The 17,513-nt window shown below is 36.8% G+C and overlaps 1 protein-coding gene across 1 annotated transcript in view; it reads left to right on the top strand.

The window, feature by feature from the left end:
• TBC1D22A (TBC1 domain family member 22A) overlaps positions 1-15,671 on the top strand; it is a 177,018-nt gene extending 161,347 nt beyond the window's left edge. Inside the window, exon 13 of the mRNA XM_014964131.1 lies at positions 12,341-15,671. Within this exon, the coding sequence (XP_014819617.1) occupies positions 12,341-12,469 (129 nt within the window). The 3' untranslated portion in view covers positions 12,470-15,671. The remainder of the gene's footprint in view (positions 1-12,340) is intronic.
• The last annotated feature ends 1,842 nt before the right edge of the window (positions 15,672-17,513 follow it).

The raw sequence follows: 17,513 nt of genomic DNA, 5'->3' as shown, positions 1-17,513 counted from the left end.
TTCTCTCCTGTTTGTGTCTTGAGGGTGTTCTTTTGTAGATTAGAAAAGAATAAATGATGCATTCAGTCATTGGTTTGCAAACTCGTATTTTCCATGGAAGTTGAGGTGTTCATCACCCGATACAGAAATTTGATCTCAAATTCTGGTTGGCCAAAGCTGAAATTGTAGATTCCTGTTTTTTATCAGTATAGTGATACGTAAGAAAGGCAATGAAATATTATATAAATAAAATGTGTTAGTATTTTAATCCTCTTAGAATCCTCGGACCTTAGGATATTTCTGTGTACCATAGGGCTTCCATGTACTCCATTTAGAATCATCATTTTTCCATGTTCCCAATAATATATTCTTTGTCTATATGTTTTTGATAAATATGATATACTTAATAAATTTATACCACTGTGTGATACAGTAAGATTAATCCTGTTTTGGGTTTTTTGTTCTCCCCAAACAGACTGAAAGATGTCTTGAGCACAGTTGTTAATCACGTTTCTTGCATAGGATTTATACTGGTTTAGAATATTTTTATCTTTTAGCATATAGTGTACAATTGAACTATATTGTGTCAATTTGAGTTAATGCTTTGGTCTGATTGTCTGTGGAAGCACTTTCGGAATGTCTCTCCAGGCAAAGCATCATTTCTTCTAAGAGGTACAAATCAAAAACAATTTCATATATTTTTCTCTTAAGGCATCAAGGAATGGTAGAGGTCTGAGGGGGGGCGGGCGGATTTTGTTGATTTTTTACGTTGAGAGAACCTGTGCAACTTGGATGATCTTCTGTCTTGTCTTCTTGTGCCTGCGTGCTTTGCTCACCAAGGAAGCTTAAATGATTTCTTAATGTGAACAGTGATGTTCTCCTGGGAGTTGAAGGGACCTTTGGATTGGTTGCTATTGTTTTTTGTGAGGCTTGTCAGGTTAACTTGGAAATCTTCAGTTATCAGATTCTCTACCAATGTAGAGACTTTGGGTAGGTTCTTCGTCGGTTCTTTCCTTTAACTGCAGTATCTTCATGAAGGTGGTTTGGTTCTTCTCTTCCACCACCAAGTCGTTGGTTATCTGTGTTGATGTCACAAATGCTTTGTGGATTTTGTCATGGCAAGTGGGGAATGTTTATTTATTATTCAGATCAAAACACTTATATATGGCTTCATGTGGTGTGGGTGATTGAACAACATAATGGAAATGGCCTCTTTCAGTCTTATATGCCGGGGATGCTGACAGTATTCCATTTGAATTATGTGTAGGAAGTATTTTTTTTCACTTCTAAAAATATACTAGTTTAAGTAGCCCCTGCATTGTGACATATTTATTGTATCTAAAAGTTATATATCTCAGTACTACTTAAGTTATAATTCTGTATCGGCAATCCTTAGTATATGTTTTTTCTAAAACAAGGTGAGATTTTACTTACTCGGAACAATTTACAGTGTGAAATACCTTTTTGTCAAAACATACTAATTGCTTTAAGTCTGAAATATAAAATTTTGATACACTCTTGTCCCTGTGGTTCGTTATATTCAATTGGTATGTTCTCATTTTCATTCTTTTTTTTTTTCTGAGCTTGTATCTATTCATACTATAGTGTTAAAATCTAAGTCATTGTAGAGAGGGGAATATATGTGAATTTGGAGCTGTACAAACTACTTCACTAAAAATGCATTATCAAATTATGGTCAGGAAAACCAAACCAAGAAGAGTGGGTAGCATATGGACTTTATGGAGAGGCAGAATTTTAAATTTTCTGTTGGAATCTGCTATACACATATTTTGATCTTGCTTGACTGTGGAAAATTATTATGGAATGCAGTATCTTACTCATTGACAATTCATTTCAGAAATGAAATTCTGCCATAATTGCTGCAGTCTTAATTGGTACAACAAGTTCTATGTTGGATAGGTTTTGTCTGTTCTTTTGTTTTTAATAGAATGACTTCTGATCTTCATGACTTTTTATACTCTGGATATTTGTATCTGTTTTCTTTTATTTGCTGCATTTTGCATGGAGCTAGTGGCAAGTGATATACTTAAGCTTTTTTTTGTATTATTTATTTGCCATGTTTTGTATTTTGGTGCATAAGAAGTACACATCTCTAAATACCAGCAATATAGTAATATTTCGTAAAGCAATATGGCAAAAAGTATAATCAGAGTAGTTCAGGACTCTGTGCTCTAGAAATTGAAGCACTGAGAAATCTTCATGGACTTTTCCTTGGGGTACTAAATTGTCATATGAGATTTTTAAAATGGAAGTTCTGTCTTCTCTAGTCTAAAAATATGGAAGAACTCTATTTTTTGTTCAACTGGTTTAAATATGAATTTACATCAGTGTTCAAGTAAGATGAGTTCATCTTCTTTCCTGAGTACTGAATATTCTATTAGTACCTTAACTATTTCTATTTCACATGTATGTAATTTTGAAGCATTTTGAGGCAGTTCAGAATAAAAAGTTATTACAAAAGTAAAAGTCTTATAAACTTATAGCTAATAACAAGTAGATAGTAAGTTTTGTTAAGAAAAAGATCTAACATGCAAATTTGTTTCCTGTTTTAAGGTTTAAGGATGGGGGTTACTTCTGGGTTTGTTTTTTGTTTTCATTTGTGAGCAAGGACATAAGGCTATCTACAGTATCAGCTAAGATGTGGTCCTTTAATGTACTTTTTTGCCATATAAATTTATATATTTTCATACCCATATAAATGAAGATGTAAATTTTCTCTCCAGCTAAGTGAGCACAGCTTCTCTAACATAGTTTAGAACCACATATTTTATGATTAGCAATTAAGGTTGCTAATGACTTGTGTAAGAGATCCATACCGGATGAAACAGGGCTTTAATTGCTGTTTTAGTGTTTTTAATATTCTGAGTCCAGGAATCTTTTTCAGTAGTCATGAAAAGAAAAACATGAAAGGGAAATTATAAGACCATCAACTTTTCATGTGCTTTCATTTTAAGAATGTTAAGGTGTGTTTCTATGAAATTCTTATTAGGAATACAAAATCAATTACAAGAATAGCATACTTCCCTATATTTTCAGAAGATTAATGGGAGATTATTCAATTGAAATTAAAAATAAAAAATGTATATTTTAATTAAAGGATATATATATTATATATTTGAATCAAAGAATTAAAAAATATATACACTACACATCTGAGTTGCTGCATGTAATCTGATAGCAGGAGAAATTAACCTTTAACCTATTTAGACACAATTTTAGAAGTATCCATTTTAACATGCAACCAGTTTAGTTAGAGCGCTGAATAACCTTTATTGCTATAGTTAGTTTCATACTGTTCAGCTTTCCGTATGCTGTGGTCTGTTGGTTAAGATGTCATGGTGTATGAGAGAAAGGTCAAAATTAAGATAAATAAGAAGGATTACTTAATAGGCAGTTCTTTGGAAAGAATTAATAACACTTTCTATAAATTTTAGATGTGTAATTCAGGCAATGAGCATAAAGAAATACACAAGAAAAAAAATCAAATATAGCATTGACTTTGCAAAATTGAATGTTTGCAGATATTTGGGTTGGGTTTTTTGTTTGTTTGTTTTTTTCTTCTAAACTGTCACAGGACAGGATGTGACCTTCCATATTCAAGGGGGGAGTTGTCAGGTGACACTGATTTATCCCTTGCCAAGAACACACTTCTAGATCCTTCAGATTGCATCTAGTGCAGGTTTACATGCTCCTGCCACTTAGCATAGATAAACCGGTGTTTCCGCATCTTCCACTTACCAAAGTTTAAGTTCTCCCATAATCTTTGAAATTATGAGAACACGGAGAGCATTATGGTGTCCAATATCCAAACTGGACTGTTTTGTGCTACCTCGGCCATCGCTCCTACGCTGTGTGTGCGTGGTGGCCTGCAGCTCTCCATGCTTGGGAAGCAACACGGGTGGTCAGCTCTACCTCTGGAGGGTCCAGGTCCACTTACCCCTCTTAACCTGTGTGTATCTGCAGCAAATATTTCTTAAGCTGCAACAGATGACCTATTCCTACTATCTCTTTAATATTACATATTGAAATCTTAGTTTTCTCAATTCCAGCTGTGCCCAATAGGAAAGAAATGCTTTCTCTGACTCCGAGACATAGGTAATTAATAAGATGCACAGCACTCCAGAAATACAGCTCATTATTTGCAACTCCATGTAGCAGGTTAGGACAGCTGGAGAAATAAGAAGTGGCAGCAGCGTCGGGAATATTGCTGAGTGCGTTGAAAGAGGAAAAACACAACTCAGGAAAGAAAAGAGAACTTGTCTCAGAGCTAGAGCCCTACTTTTTTGGTGCAGTGAGGGGCAGGGAGGAGGGAAGAGTAGCTCTAAGGCAGCTGAAGAAGGTCAGCCGGGCTCTGCTGCGTGCACTGGACCTGTGCTTTCGTGTCACCAGCCGTGTTTGCTGCTGCTTTGATAGCAGGCTAAAGGGGGAGGATTTGGGCTGAGCCTGGCTGAGTCCCAGAGCAGCGGGCACGCTTCATCCTGAGTATCTGGGCAGAGGATTAGAGTTCAGTGTCACACAGCACGTTACCCACCTGCCCACGGCTCATCCAGGCAGTAGCTCTGGCACATCTGGCTGTGCCTGGCTGTGCCACACGGCCGAGGGACCGAGTCCACGGAGGGGATGCTGGCTTGGTACCCGCCCTCCATCCACCCTTCCCTTTCACACTTGTCAATCCTAAAGACAAACAAGTGAAAAAGAATGGTGTGAAGGAAACAGGCATTAAATCATTCTTGTCTTTCTTTTGCCTGGATAGTGGTGACATCTGGCTGGAAAAAAAGTTTTGACTCATACTCCAGTTCTGGCTATCTCTGGCACCACATTATACAATTTCCCATAAAATCATAGAAACATTTAGAATACTTTGTATTTATGCGTATGGTTTATTTCTGGTTTATATTATCTAAAAAGATAAATGGGCATTTTTCTGGCAATAATTAGTTTCCTCCTTAGCTTTTCTCTGTAATTCCTCTAAATAAATTTTGGTAGCATTGCACTTCATTAGTTTTTTAAAAATAAATGCTGTGTTCTAAAATTTCAAGTGCGACTTTTGAAAGTACAAATAACTCTCATAAAGAAGCCATTTAATCAAATTGCCAGCATAAATTTTGCAGTGTTTTATATCTGTGTGTAATCTGTAATAGATATAGCTCTTGTTCAAAATATAGCTGTTAGCAATTCCTTATTAAATAATGAAAGATTATATATAAAGTTAGTATAAAGTTAATATATCTTCCATTTAGTTATACTCAGTCCTCAAGTATATTATTGAAAAGTTCCTGTTCATAAAATATAGAAAGATTGCAGGTTCTGCCTATCAGTACAAAATAGAGCTGTGGTAGACCAGAAGTACTCAGACCATAATTACCTTGCAGTTAGCAGCAGGAAGGATTAACAATTCTCACAGAAAAATACTGTATTTTAGGACTGCCTTTATTTGTTAAATTAATAGACCGGTGCTCAGTTTTGACATTAAAAACTAACTCTATTAATTTCCTCAGTACGTCCAAATTTGATTTTAACTTTAGTTATTGCCATTTTTATATTAGCTAGAAATAAAAACACGATTCTATTACTGTTTTTTACATTTTTTTAAGTTTCTTCTGCTAAAAAAAACCCTGCAGCTGAACTTTGTCAGTAATTCACACAGACAAAAAAGTCTCAACTGAGTTTTCAAAGTAAATAAATTGATTTATCACAGAAGAGACCTTTGTGCACTACTCATTAGAATAACATTTTTATGTTTTATTTGACTGTCATGTTATTTGTTCTATAATTGGTTTTGATGTTCCTTCCCTCAAGATCCACATATGGAGTCAGAGTGGGGGTGACAATAAATAGCATAACAACTACAGCCAGCCATTGCTAAATAACCAGTATTATTGCCAAATCTTATGCCAAAAATTGTATTGATTTAAGGGATTATCGTGGACTTCATACTATAAGGGGATTTGCTATTGAACCAGATTTCAAAACATGATAAAACTTGCTTCTTTTGCTTCTGGGTTTGGGGATTTTTTAAGATTGTTTTAATGGGCTGAGATTCAATTGGGTTCAATCTCAGTGAAAAAAAAGAGAATGGTGACTTTGCAATAATTATTAAAGTGTGTTTTGTGAAGTTTTGTTAGTAATCAGTTTTGATTTAGTTTACAAGGAACAGACCTTGACCATTTTGATTTTAGTGGAAACTGAGGAATATGCTGAAGAATAAGGGCTTTGGAAATCATCTTCTTTTTGAGATATCTGTCTGGCAGTCTGGAGTTTTCTTTTAGATATATGTATTGGATTGTGGGTGATAAGATTTCTTTTCCCCTCAAGAATAATTTTGTATTTGACAACAGCTATTGCTTAACAGAAGGTATTACTCCCAGATCTTACTGCTGGCGTGTTTAAAACATAGATCTCGTACTTTTCATACTTTTGCATTGCAGCACTTACAAGAAGTTTACCAATGTCTTGTCTTGCTTACATGGTGAATAGGATGGTTCTTGAATATGTGTTAATTTATCTAAGGAAAATGACATTTTGAAAGTCCATGTACTTTAAAAGTACATTCTATACAGCTGTTCTTAAGTGTTTAAACATACTTTATATATTGTAGCATATTAAAATATTAGCATATTTTAGCATATCTTACAAAAACATGTATGTAAAGTATCATGTAAATCCAAATGTGCTTAAAGTAGTGGAAATGCAGTGACTGAAATTGTATAAAAGATTTTTGGTAACAGAAATGTTGCATTTCAAATGTGCAGTTAGTTCAGAATTATGGTTTCAATACATCCACATAAATTAGAAACCTCTTACAAAGGATATTAAATACTCTATGCTTAGATCTTTTGCTACACTAAGAAATCAGTTCTGTATATAAATTTTTAATTTATTCATAGTATGACCCAGCAGTGCTGCTTCACCAGCCCCTATACCCTTTCATTCCGAATAAAAAAATGCATCCTTCTACTTGTTCAGAAACATACCTTTATTGTTTCATTAAATGGACCAAATGACTGAATATGTCTAGCAGGTTTTTTGTTGTGCTTTTGTATTTCTTTTCTAATGAAGCCCAGGTCCTCTGAAAAAAACGAAATGCTGAAAAATGTCAGTGTGGAAGGGAGGTCCACAGTGCAATCTGCTGCTGGAAGCCAGGCTAGGGTCCCAGCTAGAGCAGATTCTTCAGGGGGCCTCTCTAGGGGAGCTGTGAAGATCCCAGTGGGCAGATTCTTCAGTCTCCCTGGCAGGCTGCTCACAGCACACCTTATTCAAAGGACTTTTTCCTTCTGACAGCTTAGCTTCAACTTGTTACTATTGCTTCTTGGCCCCTCTGTCTTCTTTATAACCCTCACTGGATGTGGTGGGCAACTGCTCTTAGATCTTTCTTTAATCTGTTCTTCTCCCAACTGAAAAATTCCCCCATTTCCTCGCACTGTCCTGGTGTATAACATCTGCTGCAGCCCCCTGACCGTGTTAGTGGCCCTGGGCTAAGATCTCTTCACTCTTTCTTGTACTTGACGGGGGGAAGTAGTACCTTGATCCTCCTCTGCTATGGGTAAGACCTCTTTCCCCCGGCTGTTGCTCCTGCACATGGAGACTTGTGATTTCTCAGAGCAGACCTGGTCAATCAAGACAGAGGCAAGAAAGGAATTTGGGAGTTACATAATTCCCTACAATGTTCGGGTTGTTACCACTTTGAAAATACTCTTTTTTTTCTTTAAATTTTAAGCAGAGGTGAAAGTACACAGGGATTAATTTGTGGTAGTAAAGGTTTTTTGGTGGTTTTGGGTTGTTTGGTTTTTTTTTAAATTTAACAAAGTTGTTCCATAGATGCTGGTTGTATGTACCTCAGATGCTCTTCACAGGAAGAAACCTGGCACTGCCTGAATGGCAAGGAGGAGGGAGATTGGCAAAAGGTGGCTGCATTATAGATGGGCCTGAAGTTGTGCTGGCAGGCTGGACCACCAGGCCTTGGTTCGAGAGATAAATGTGGCTATTCAACCCAGTTAGAGTCCAGTGAAACTGAGGCACTTCATTTACCAAATGCAAAGGGTGTAATTTTGAGTAGATTTGTTGTAGATGCAGCCAAATAAACAAACATTGGACTGGGATTTTGGAAACCCCAGCTCTTCTGATGATCTACTGGCTGCCCCGATTCCTCAGCCAGGTGGTATCACAATGTCATTTAAATTAAGCAGAAAAGAAAATTCTTGCAGTAATATTTTACAAATACTGCTTTTCGGACTCAGTTTTCTTGTTCTGAAATACACTAGGCAGTTTATCACTAGCGAGTTTTTTTTGGTAAATATTAATTCAATTTCATGATTTATCGTATTTCAAAGAGTGTCTCATATTTTAGGTCTGAATGGGGATAGGAGAATGAATTTAAGCTGTTACGGTGGGTGCCTTATTTGTGGATGGATTCTAGTGGTTTCTGCTTTATCAATATGAATAATTTGTACCAGTTTGCAGCAGAAACCTGACCCAGCAAAGTCTGGGCACTGCAAACAGTAAAAGAGCTAGTTTCACAAAACTCACGGAATGAACTGCTATGACTTAGAGCTGGTTGAAAGTTACTTTTATAGAAGGAAAAAAAATAAAAATCATGGAGGTAAGCATCCCTCCACATAACCTTCCTGCTCTGCACTGCTAATTTATTAATTACCGTTATCAGCATAACTCTCAAATAAGTAGACAGAATTTTTTTTTAAAAACGTGGGATTTTGGCAGTTGTATAACACTTTATTAATACTGTGCTCTTTTGAGTGTAATAGAGACATTCTCATGCTAACTCGGTTGTATTACTACTTATTATTCGTAATTAAATATATAGTATTGCTCAGCTTCTGTTCTTTCTAGTTTGATATTACAAGAACCACTATAGCAAGACCATGAAATAGATGATGCCAAAATAATTCTCTACACACACAAAAAAATAATTTCATGATCATTTCTGCTCCTTGCTGTTTCCTGAAATCACAGAATCCTTGATGAGGGCTTCTACAGCCATCTTTCATGAAAACAGGTGCAGAGGAGGTAGAAGGTGGGACAAGGAAAATAAGAAGAATAAGAAGAATTTCACTCTGTTCTTAGACATGATATTGCAGGATTCTGATTTATAGCACAGTAATGGTTGTGGTTTTAATTGCATTCCTGCTTACTTATTCCTGCTCTTTCGAATACATCTTAACAAATATATACATGCAAAAATATACATATGCACATACTCACAAATATATGCACATATACAAATGTGCACAAATTGTCTGCACTTCTGCAAAAATAGACCACCTAAGAGATATAGACAGGCTTAACAACTGCACTCATTCCTAAGATTGCCTTATAACTCCATCATAAAATTCCATATTCAGTTTGTTGTGATGTAACTCATCCAGAAACTGCCCTTTTGCTGCTTTACCACAGCTTAAATTTTAAGGAATGTGTTCGTCAAAGCAATTAAAATCATGAGATAGAGAATCTCCAGATTATTTTTTTCTTTGGAACTTCATATTTGGCCTAAATTGTCTTTTGCATCATGTTTGAGGGTTTGTGACCTTTTGGTTCACCATTTATTGAAAAAAAAGTTCCGAGTTTGGTCAGATTATGAGCCTTACAAAGTTGTCATTCGTATGAATACAGGAGAGAATGTGTGGGAGTTGATCTTCTAAAGCATCCCCTCACAACTGGAAAGATTCAGTCTACAGATGGGGATTTGAAGCTTTGTGCTGCTGCAGGTCATGGTGGATTTTGGTGCTGTCATCAGAACTGAACATACAGGCCCTGTCCCAGTGAGCTCCTTATTGCCTAAACCTGACATAACAGAGAGGGAAAAATGACCTGCAGAAAAATATTTTGGGACAAAAAACAAGAAAAGAGTGGGAAACCAGGGCTGAGATTTGAGGTGGGAGTTGACTGCAAATGACTGAAAAATTTTCTAATTTTTCATGTATAAATACTAAAGTAGCTTATCTTTGCATCAGTGTGAGAGAATTCTCCCCAGAATATCAGGAGTACATCTAAAGTGACTGGGAAGTTTTTGTCAAAAGTCCCAGACCTGGCAATCAGGTATTGAGACCATATCCAATTGTATAACTCCATGCCCTGGAGCACAGCGATGCTTTGGGTAGGCAACAACACAACTAAGTGTAAACACCCTTTTGACCATTCAGTGACACAATAGGAAGGAAACATTTTTCAAGTAACTCTTTTGAAGGATCCTTCAAAGTGCAGTCAGTGGGATTTGATCCTGTGCATCACAGTTCAGCCTAGAGCTACAATCCTGTTTTGAAAGAAATGGAACAGTTGTTTGTGGTACAATGTATGTGCAATGCATACCTAGAAAGCAGTAGCACTAGTAGTAGTCAGATATTCTTCATGTTTGCATGTAAAAGGACTAATTAGGGAAGACAATTTTAGCACTTCTGCAATGCAGTCAGCAACTTTGCTTTATCTGTAGCTGTCTGCCTCTTGCCCACCTCATAAAGAGGTTATAAAAACATTTGAAGTATTAAAAATTAAATGACTATTTTATAGCTCCTTAAAGAGGAAGTGTAGGTATTCCTCTTGTTCATACCTAGCACAGAGATATTGAAGTGATCTGGGTAACAGATGTTACACACTGAAAGTAGGTTGAAGATCTTAAATGCGTAAGATAGATGTGGAATTTTTAAAGAACTATATGCAAAATGATACATGAAAACTTCAAGAGCTTGGTTGGAATTGGCAAGTGTGTAAGAAGTAAGATGCTAAAATAATGTCGGAAATATGGCAAATCTAAAAGAAGACTGGGTCCCACGTTAAACTGTTGTGGACTTACAGAGCTCAAAATTAAATATCTATACTTCCTAGTGACTCCAATACCCGTCAACATTGTATCTCAATCGCCAGCTAGAAAACGGATGTGGTAACACTGTTTACCTATTAGAAGTCTAATGGAATGGGGTCAATACTTGGTCCAGTTTTGTTCAACGTATTTATCAATGACCTGAACGAGGGGACAGAGTGTATTCTCAGCAAGTTCACTGTTGATACCAAACTGGGAGGGCTGGCTGACACTCCAGAGGGCTGTGCTGCCATCCAGCGTGACCTGGACAGGCTGGAGAGCTGGGCAGAGAAGAATCTAATGAGGTTCAACAAGGACAAATGTAAGGTCCTGCACCTGGGGAGGAAGAACCCCAGGCACCAATATAGTTTAGGGGTGGATCTTCTGGGAAGTACTACTGAGGAAAAGGATCTGGGGGTCCTGGTGGATGGCAGGATCTCCATGAGCCAGCAATGTGCCCTTGTTGCCAAGAGGGCCAATGGATCCTGGGCTGCATAAGGAGAAGTGTGGCCAGCAGATCGAGGGAGGTCATTCTCCCTCTCTACTCTGCACTGGTGAGGCCACAGCTGGAATACTGCATCCAGTTCTGGGCTCCCCATTTCAAGAGAGACAAGGAACTACTGGAGAGAGTCCAACGCAGGGCAACCAAGATGATGAAGGGATTGGAGCACCTCCCTTATGAGAAAAGGCTCAAAGAGCTGGGGCTCTTTAGCCTCGAGAAGGCTGAGGGGAGACCTCATCTCTGTTTACAAGTTCCTAAAAGGTGGGTTGAAGGATGATGGAGCCAGACTCTTTTCAGTGGTTTCCAGCAATAGGACGAGGGGCAACGGGCACAAGCTGGAACATGGGAAGTTCCACTCAAAAATGGGGAAGAAATTTTTTACAGTGAAGGTGACAGAGCCCTGGAACAGGCTGCCCAGGGTGGTCATGGAGTCCCCTTATCTGGAGATCTTCAAGACCCACCTGGATGCTCCTGAGTGATGTGCTCTGGGCAATCCTGCTTTGGCAGGGGAGTTGGACTAGATGATCTCTAGAGGTCCCTTCCAATTCTATCGAATCTGTGAATGGTTCTGATACATTGCACCTGAGTCATTGTTTGCTTGAGTATGACAAAGGGTCTCCATCCATGATCAGGGGCACCATTGGTGGAATAATCGTACAAGGGCAAGTACATAGAATTTACCCACCTCTCATTTGGGCAGTAGCACGTTCTTTTACTCGTTGTACACACAGAGCAAGTGAGTTCACATCATTTTTTGATTATTATTATTTTCTTTTTCTAAACGCTAGAAGAAAACCATAGTTCAGCTACAATTAATAGCTGGTTTGTGAACTGAAAGATCGGATAGCAAATATTTCTGTAAGTTGCAGGAAAATCACTAACCTAATGGGATCTCAAGTTCGCTTGGGATACCAAGGTGCTGCGTGAGTGATTGCTTATAAATAATCATTGTATAAGTCATACATTGTTATCACACTGGAATTTAAAAAAATGCATTTCTTTCTTTTTTTTTTTTTCTCTCCATCTAGGAATTGCTGATATTTTTACAAAACTTGCCCACAGTACACTGGGGAAATGAAGAAATTAGTGTACTCCTAGCAGAGGCCTACAGACTGAAGTTCGCATTTGCGGATGCCCCCAATCATTACAAGAAATGAATATAAAGAGCCAGAAATCATTAAGACCAACGTGTTCTGCAGTATTATGGCATCTGTTGTTCTGGTTGTGCTTTCAGCTCACTGCTCTTTCATTTGAATTAAGATGACCATTAAAATTCTGTTAGAATTTGCAGAATGAGAACAGAATACCAAAGAAATGAACAAAGCGGGGTATCGAGCATTGAATGAACTTAAAAGTGAACTTTTTTGCTCAGCATGAAAGGTGAGTTCAGAAGTCTATCACATAATTTTCTTCTTTTTTCCCTCCAATTAAGAGCATTGCAGTCTGTCTAATTTTTGTATGTATCTAAGGCTCAAAACCACTTACAGAATGATTTTGTCATTGCTTCAGTGTCATCTGCCATGGCTTTATCAGCCAGTTTTGGTCAGCAAAAGTTATTTACTTTGAATGGTGAAAAAAAGACTTTTCATAGTCATAAAGACCATATGAGACAGCAAGGCTTGTCTTTTGAGGTCTGGTTATAACTCAGAAGACACCGATATTTGCACACCATCTGTTGTTTTTCCATGGAATTTGGTTAGAGTACTTCAATAATTTAAGAATATAGAAAGCTGCAATGGAAATTAGTGGCATTTTCTAAACATTACTCAGTCTTGCTGGGTGCTGTAGAAGCTTTTAGCCATAGAAATGAGTTACTTAAAGATGAAGACTCATCTATAACACTAAAGTAAATCCCTCTCTGTGTATTTTGGAGTGTTTTTAAAATGCTGAATGAAATAGAAGACGTGGTCTAGTCAAAGTAATTAAAGCTCTTCTTTCAAGGCCTTTCAATTTTTCAGCATTAAAGTTCACTTTTAAGGAATGTGTTAAGAAGCTTGGTTTACAAAGCAAGATATATTTTTATCTCAGTTGTTGCCTTATTCTCCGTTTCTAGCATGTTAGAAAAGGAAAATTAATATATCTTTCAAAAGCTTTTTCGTTAAAAAATTTAATACCTTTTTTTCCTGATTATTCAGAGGAAGCGAGAGGATAGTTCCCAATAACAATAAAAGTAACTAAGTACTCAGATCACTCTTGTGTCATTAGCAGACTAAGAGTCCTCTATGACTTTATAGAATGAAATTGTTTCTTTGTCTAATCATGGCATACTGAATAATTTCTTAAAACTTAAATAACTTAAGAGTGCTATTTATTTTCAAGAAATCTTTTCAAATACGAATTCTGTTGTTGCTCTATGGGATGTCAATAACTCATATTAATTTGTGCCTGCCCTACACATACAGGTTATTGAGGGTGAGAGTTGCAATAAGCAATATACTGGAAGCTCAGAATTGTTATTCCTCAGTTCAGCTCTTGAGTTGCACAACATTGCACGGAAAGTGCAGTGCACTTTTAAGTTTGGGAAGTAAAAGATCTTCAAGAGGTTTTCTCTTATGACTTGTTATTGGAAGATTATTTTCAAGTTCTTAAAAATATGTAGATACATATTTTAAAGAAAGCTTTCTAGATGTGCTAGTAACATTACTTGTTTTAGGGGCCTTAGTTCTTGACACTGACTTTATAATAATTTGGTGTTTCATGGTAAATAGAATAAAATACATTTTTACCAACATGTGATTATGAGATCCATATTTTAAAATTATATGAAATTTTCGTTAGGAGACAAAAAACTGAATGAATTCAGAAGCAGGAGCATTTGGTGACTAGGATGCATTTCTGTTCCACTGGTGTCAACAGGGGTTTTTAGTTGCGATGGATACAAGTTCAGGCCTCGGAGATCGCTGCGTTTGTGCCTGGAGTGTGTAGTGGATTGTGTTTCTTAAATGTCCATATACTGTTTTCTGTAACTTCAGTTCATGGTCTAATGTATCAAAACTTATCTTTATGTTTACACAGAATGTCATATTGTGCCTAACAGAATATCTCCCAATAACAGAATAAAAGAAACCTGAAATGTATGACCATTTGCTTTAAACTTAGTATCTACAATCGTTTGTTAATAGAGATGCATATTATTGTAACGAGAGAAGACACACAGCATTAAATGTACAATGTTGTAAGGGTTTTCTATAATTAACTTTTTTCTATTAAGATGTTATTTAGGTAGTTACGTGTAACATGGAAAGTTGACCCAAAGTTGTCTGCTGTGTCAGATGCTCCTGCATAACATTTATGGGACTGGATATAGAAAATGTACTTCATCGGGTCCACATAAGTTGTCTGCCATGTCTTCCAAATTCAACAGGTACCTCTTACTTCCCTTGGAAGAAAATATTACCATTAGAGGTCACATTTACTATTGTGTCTGTGTCAGAAGTTGAATATTGTACTTGAGCACATTGCTTTTTAAGGATAGTGGGAAGTTCCCTAATATAATAACAATGCTTATTTATGTAGATGTAGACTTTTCTGGAAAATATGATCTAGATATATAAATAACATTTATATATCTGATCTGAAAACTATTCCTATCTGTATAGATATATAAATAGCATTTATATATCTATACAGATAGGAATAGTTTTCAGTAAATAGAAGGCCAACGTTTATGTAAAATTTCAAATTTTCAGTACTTTTAAGATTTACATAAAATATTTTGTTTTATTAAAAAACCCACACCTTCAACAATTTTACATCTCAGGTAAAATGTCATTCCAAACAAAATATTACATAGAGAAAGAAATAACCTTGTCATTATTACATCCCATATACTTTTTTTTTTTTCAAAATTCAAGATTCTGAATAATATAAAATTTCTTTGTAATATGTATTTTCTTATGAAGGAGGCATCTTGACACATCACTAATGAAACTAGGCAGTAATTTCCTAGAACTGATGTGAAATATTGAAATTGTAATGTCTAAAATGCGTGTTAAGGAATTTCTGTAATAAAAATTTAAGCAAGAATGTACAATATAAAAAGATTTATGACTGCAGTATTTGAAAAATGTAAATAATAAATTAGTTAACTGTAAATACAGTATATGGAGTAGGATAGAAATGTAAGTTGAAATCTTATGTAACTCTGTAATAAAGTTATAAGAAATTAGTTTCATTATTTTTTGACTCAGTTCCTTATGGAAAGGCCCATGGATTTGTTTTTAACTTCAGAACTACAGAAATGGAGTATCTGAAGTTCCCATTGTATTATGCTTCTGACAAATATTAACACTGAGGCACTGGTTAAAACTGTAAAACTGATGAAAGATGAGGAAATAAATGCATATTTATGAAGTGCTATATAGAGTGGAAAACTTTTTTTATTGTTTTCATCAAGCACATCGCATACTACATCAAAGCATGGGTTTGGTGTGTTCATGTTTTACAGTCTCAAAGCCCTGTATCGCAAGAGCAAACGCAGAAGCAAAACCTCTGTTCTCCGTTACGTCTCTGCAAGTCTCTACCCTTCTGCCTGGTAGAGTTTGCAAGTTAATGAGACAGGCGACTTCCAAAGGTGTATCTCTGCTTATACCACATATGTAACAAGGTACTGAGCATTTTCTGCAAAAAGCAGATGAAGATAAATTTGACGCCACAGCAGAATTAAATGGGGGGCCAAGTGGAGTAAATCAGGGCAAAGCAAACAAAGGAGGTACAGAATTCTGCACGTCTCTGGAGGAGAGGAAGCTTCAGCTCTGTGGGGGGAAAGAGTAAAAGGCAGTGAAAGTGAACGGGTCAATAAGATCTGGAAACTTAAAGATTACTTGAGTAAATTAAGAACCAAGGAGAGACATTCTGTGCATACAGGGAGCCCCAGTATCTTATGTCAAGAAAGCTAGTGGGAGACTTCCAATAATCCAGTTGTGTTCTGATGAGAAAATATACTAGTCTGGTTATACAGAAGGCAAAGTTAATAACTTTTCTGTTTCAAACCACACACAGCATTCAGGAGTGAAGAAATGGATGCAGTGGGCAATCTTTCGGTTACGTGCTTGAGTGACAATGAATTATAATCACCCTGGTTTCTCACCTTGAAGAAAATTTGTGTTTCTTCATCTGCTATCAATATCTGACAATCCTGCAGAAAATCAGCAAGGGGAGATTTTTCTAATTGCTTTTTCAAAAGCAAGAAGGTGGGGTAAGGGTCCTGAGGTCTCACAAGGAGTGTGCTGGGAGACATAGCTGAAAGCTATTTGTTGGGTTTTCTTGTACAAAGGCAGTCCTGAATATCATCTATCTTATGTCCTGGGCAGATATCCCACAAATGTTAATGTGAAGCATCTTCAGGGCATGCTCTAGTGCCCAAGATTATTGGTTTGTGGTGGGGTGTAGTGTGTGGGGTTGTGGGTGTGGGGTTTAGTTGGTGGGTGGTGGTTTTGCATTGTTGTTGTGGTGGTTGTGGGTTTTTTGTTTGTTTGTTTTGTTTTTGTTTTTGTTTTGTGGTTGGACTCGATGATCTCAGAGGTCCCTTCCAACCACTAAGATTCTGTGATTCTGTGGATTTGGGGCCAATACACTTTATTCCAGAAATTTCTTACCCAGCCATCACTTACCTGTGCCTACTCAGAGATCCCTCTTATGGGAAGAAGACCATTCTGAATTTCAGAGCAACAGAAGGAAAAAAAAACCAAAGCAAACAGGGAGAATAGAAGGAGTTTTTTTCGCATTAATTTCAGATTTCTTGAAAGGGTGGAGACAATGCACCTCTTCGGGTATTTGGACAACTTTATCCTTAAACTCAAACACGATGCAGTCTCTGACATAGAGATTTTTGAAATCCAGGTTATTTATATTCACGTATTTCCATCTTCCTACAGAAAGAACTGTTTTCCAGTGAACAGTCCCTGCTACCAGCCCATCTGATCAATTCTGTTCACTCTGTTAGCAGCAGCAGAAATACAAAATACGTTGCTGTCATGACAGCTTACAGGAGGTAACAAGACGCCCAGGCTTATCAATAGTTAGATGGCTATCTCACTCATAAAATGCCATTTTAACAACTAAGGCAACTCAACAGACTTGGCAATTTTTCATCACTTTTGGTCTAAAAATAAGTCAGTAACTCCAGCTCAAAGCAATGCTTGTAGAAACACTTTTAGACTGTAGTTAACAATAGGCTATATATCTGGAGAAGAAAAATCA

This window comes from Calidris pugnax, unplaced genomic scaffold (genome assembly GCF_001431845.1).
Source record: "Calidris pugnax isolate Ruff unplaced genomic scaffold, ASM143184v1 scaffold44, whole genome shotgun sequence".
Taxonomy (NCBI): Eukaryota; Metazoa; Chordata; class Aves; order Charadriiformes; family Scolopacidae; genus Calidris; species Calidris pugnax.
This window is presented reverse-complemented; position numbering and strand designations above follow the sequence as displayed.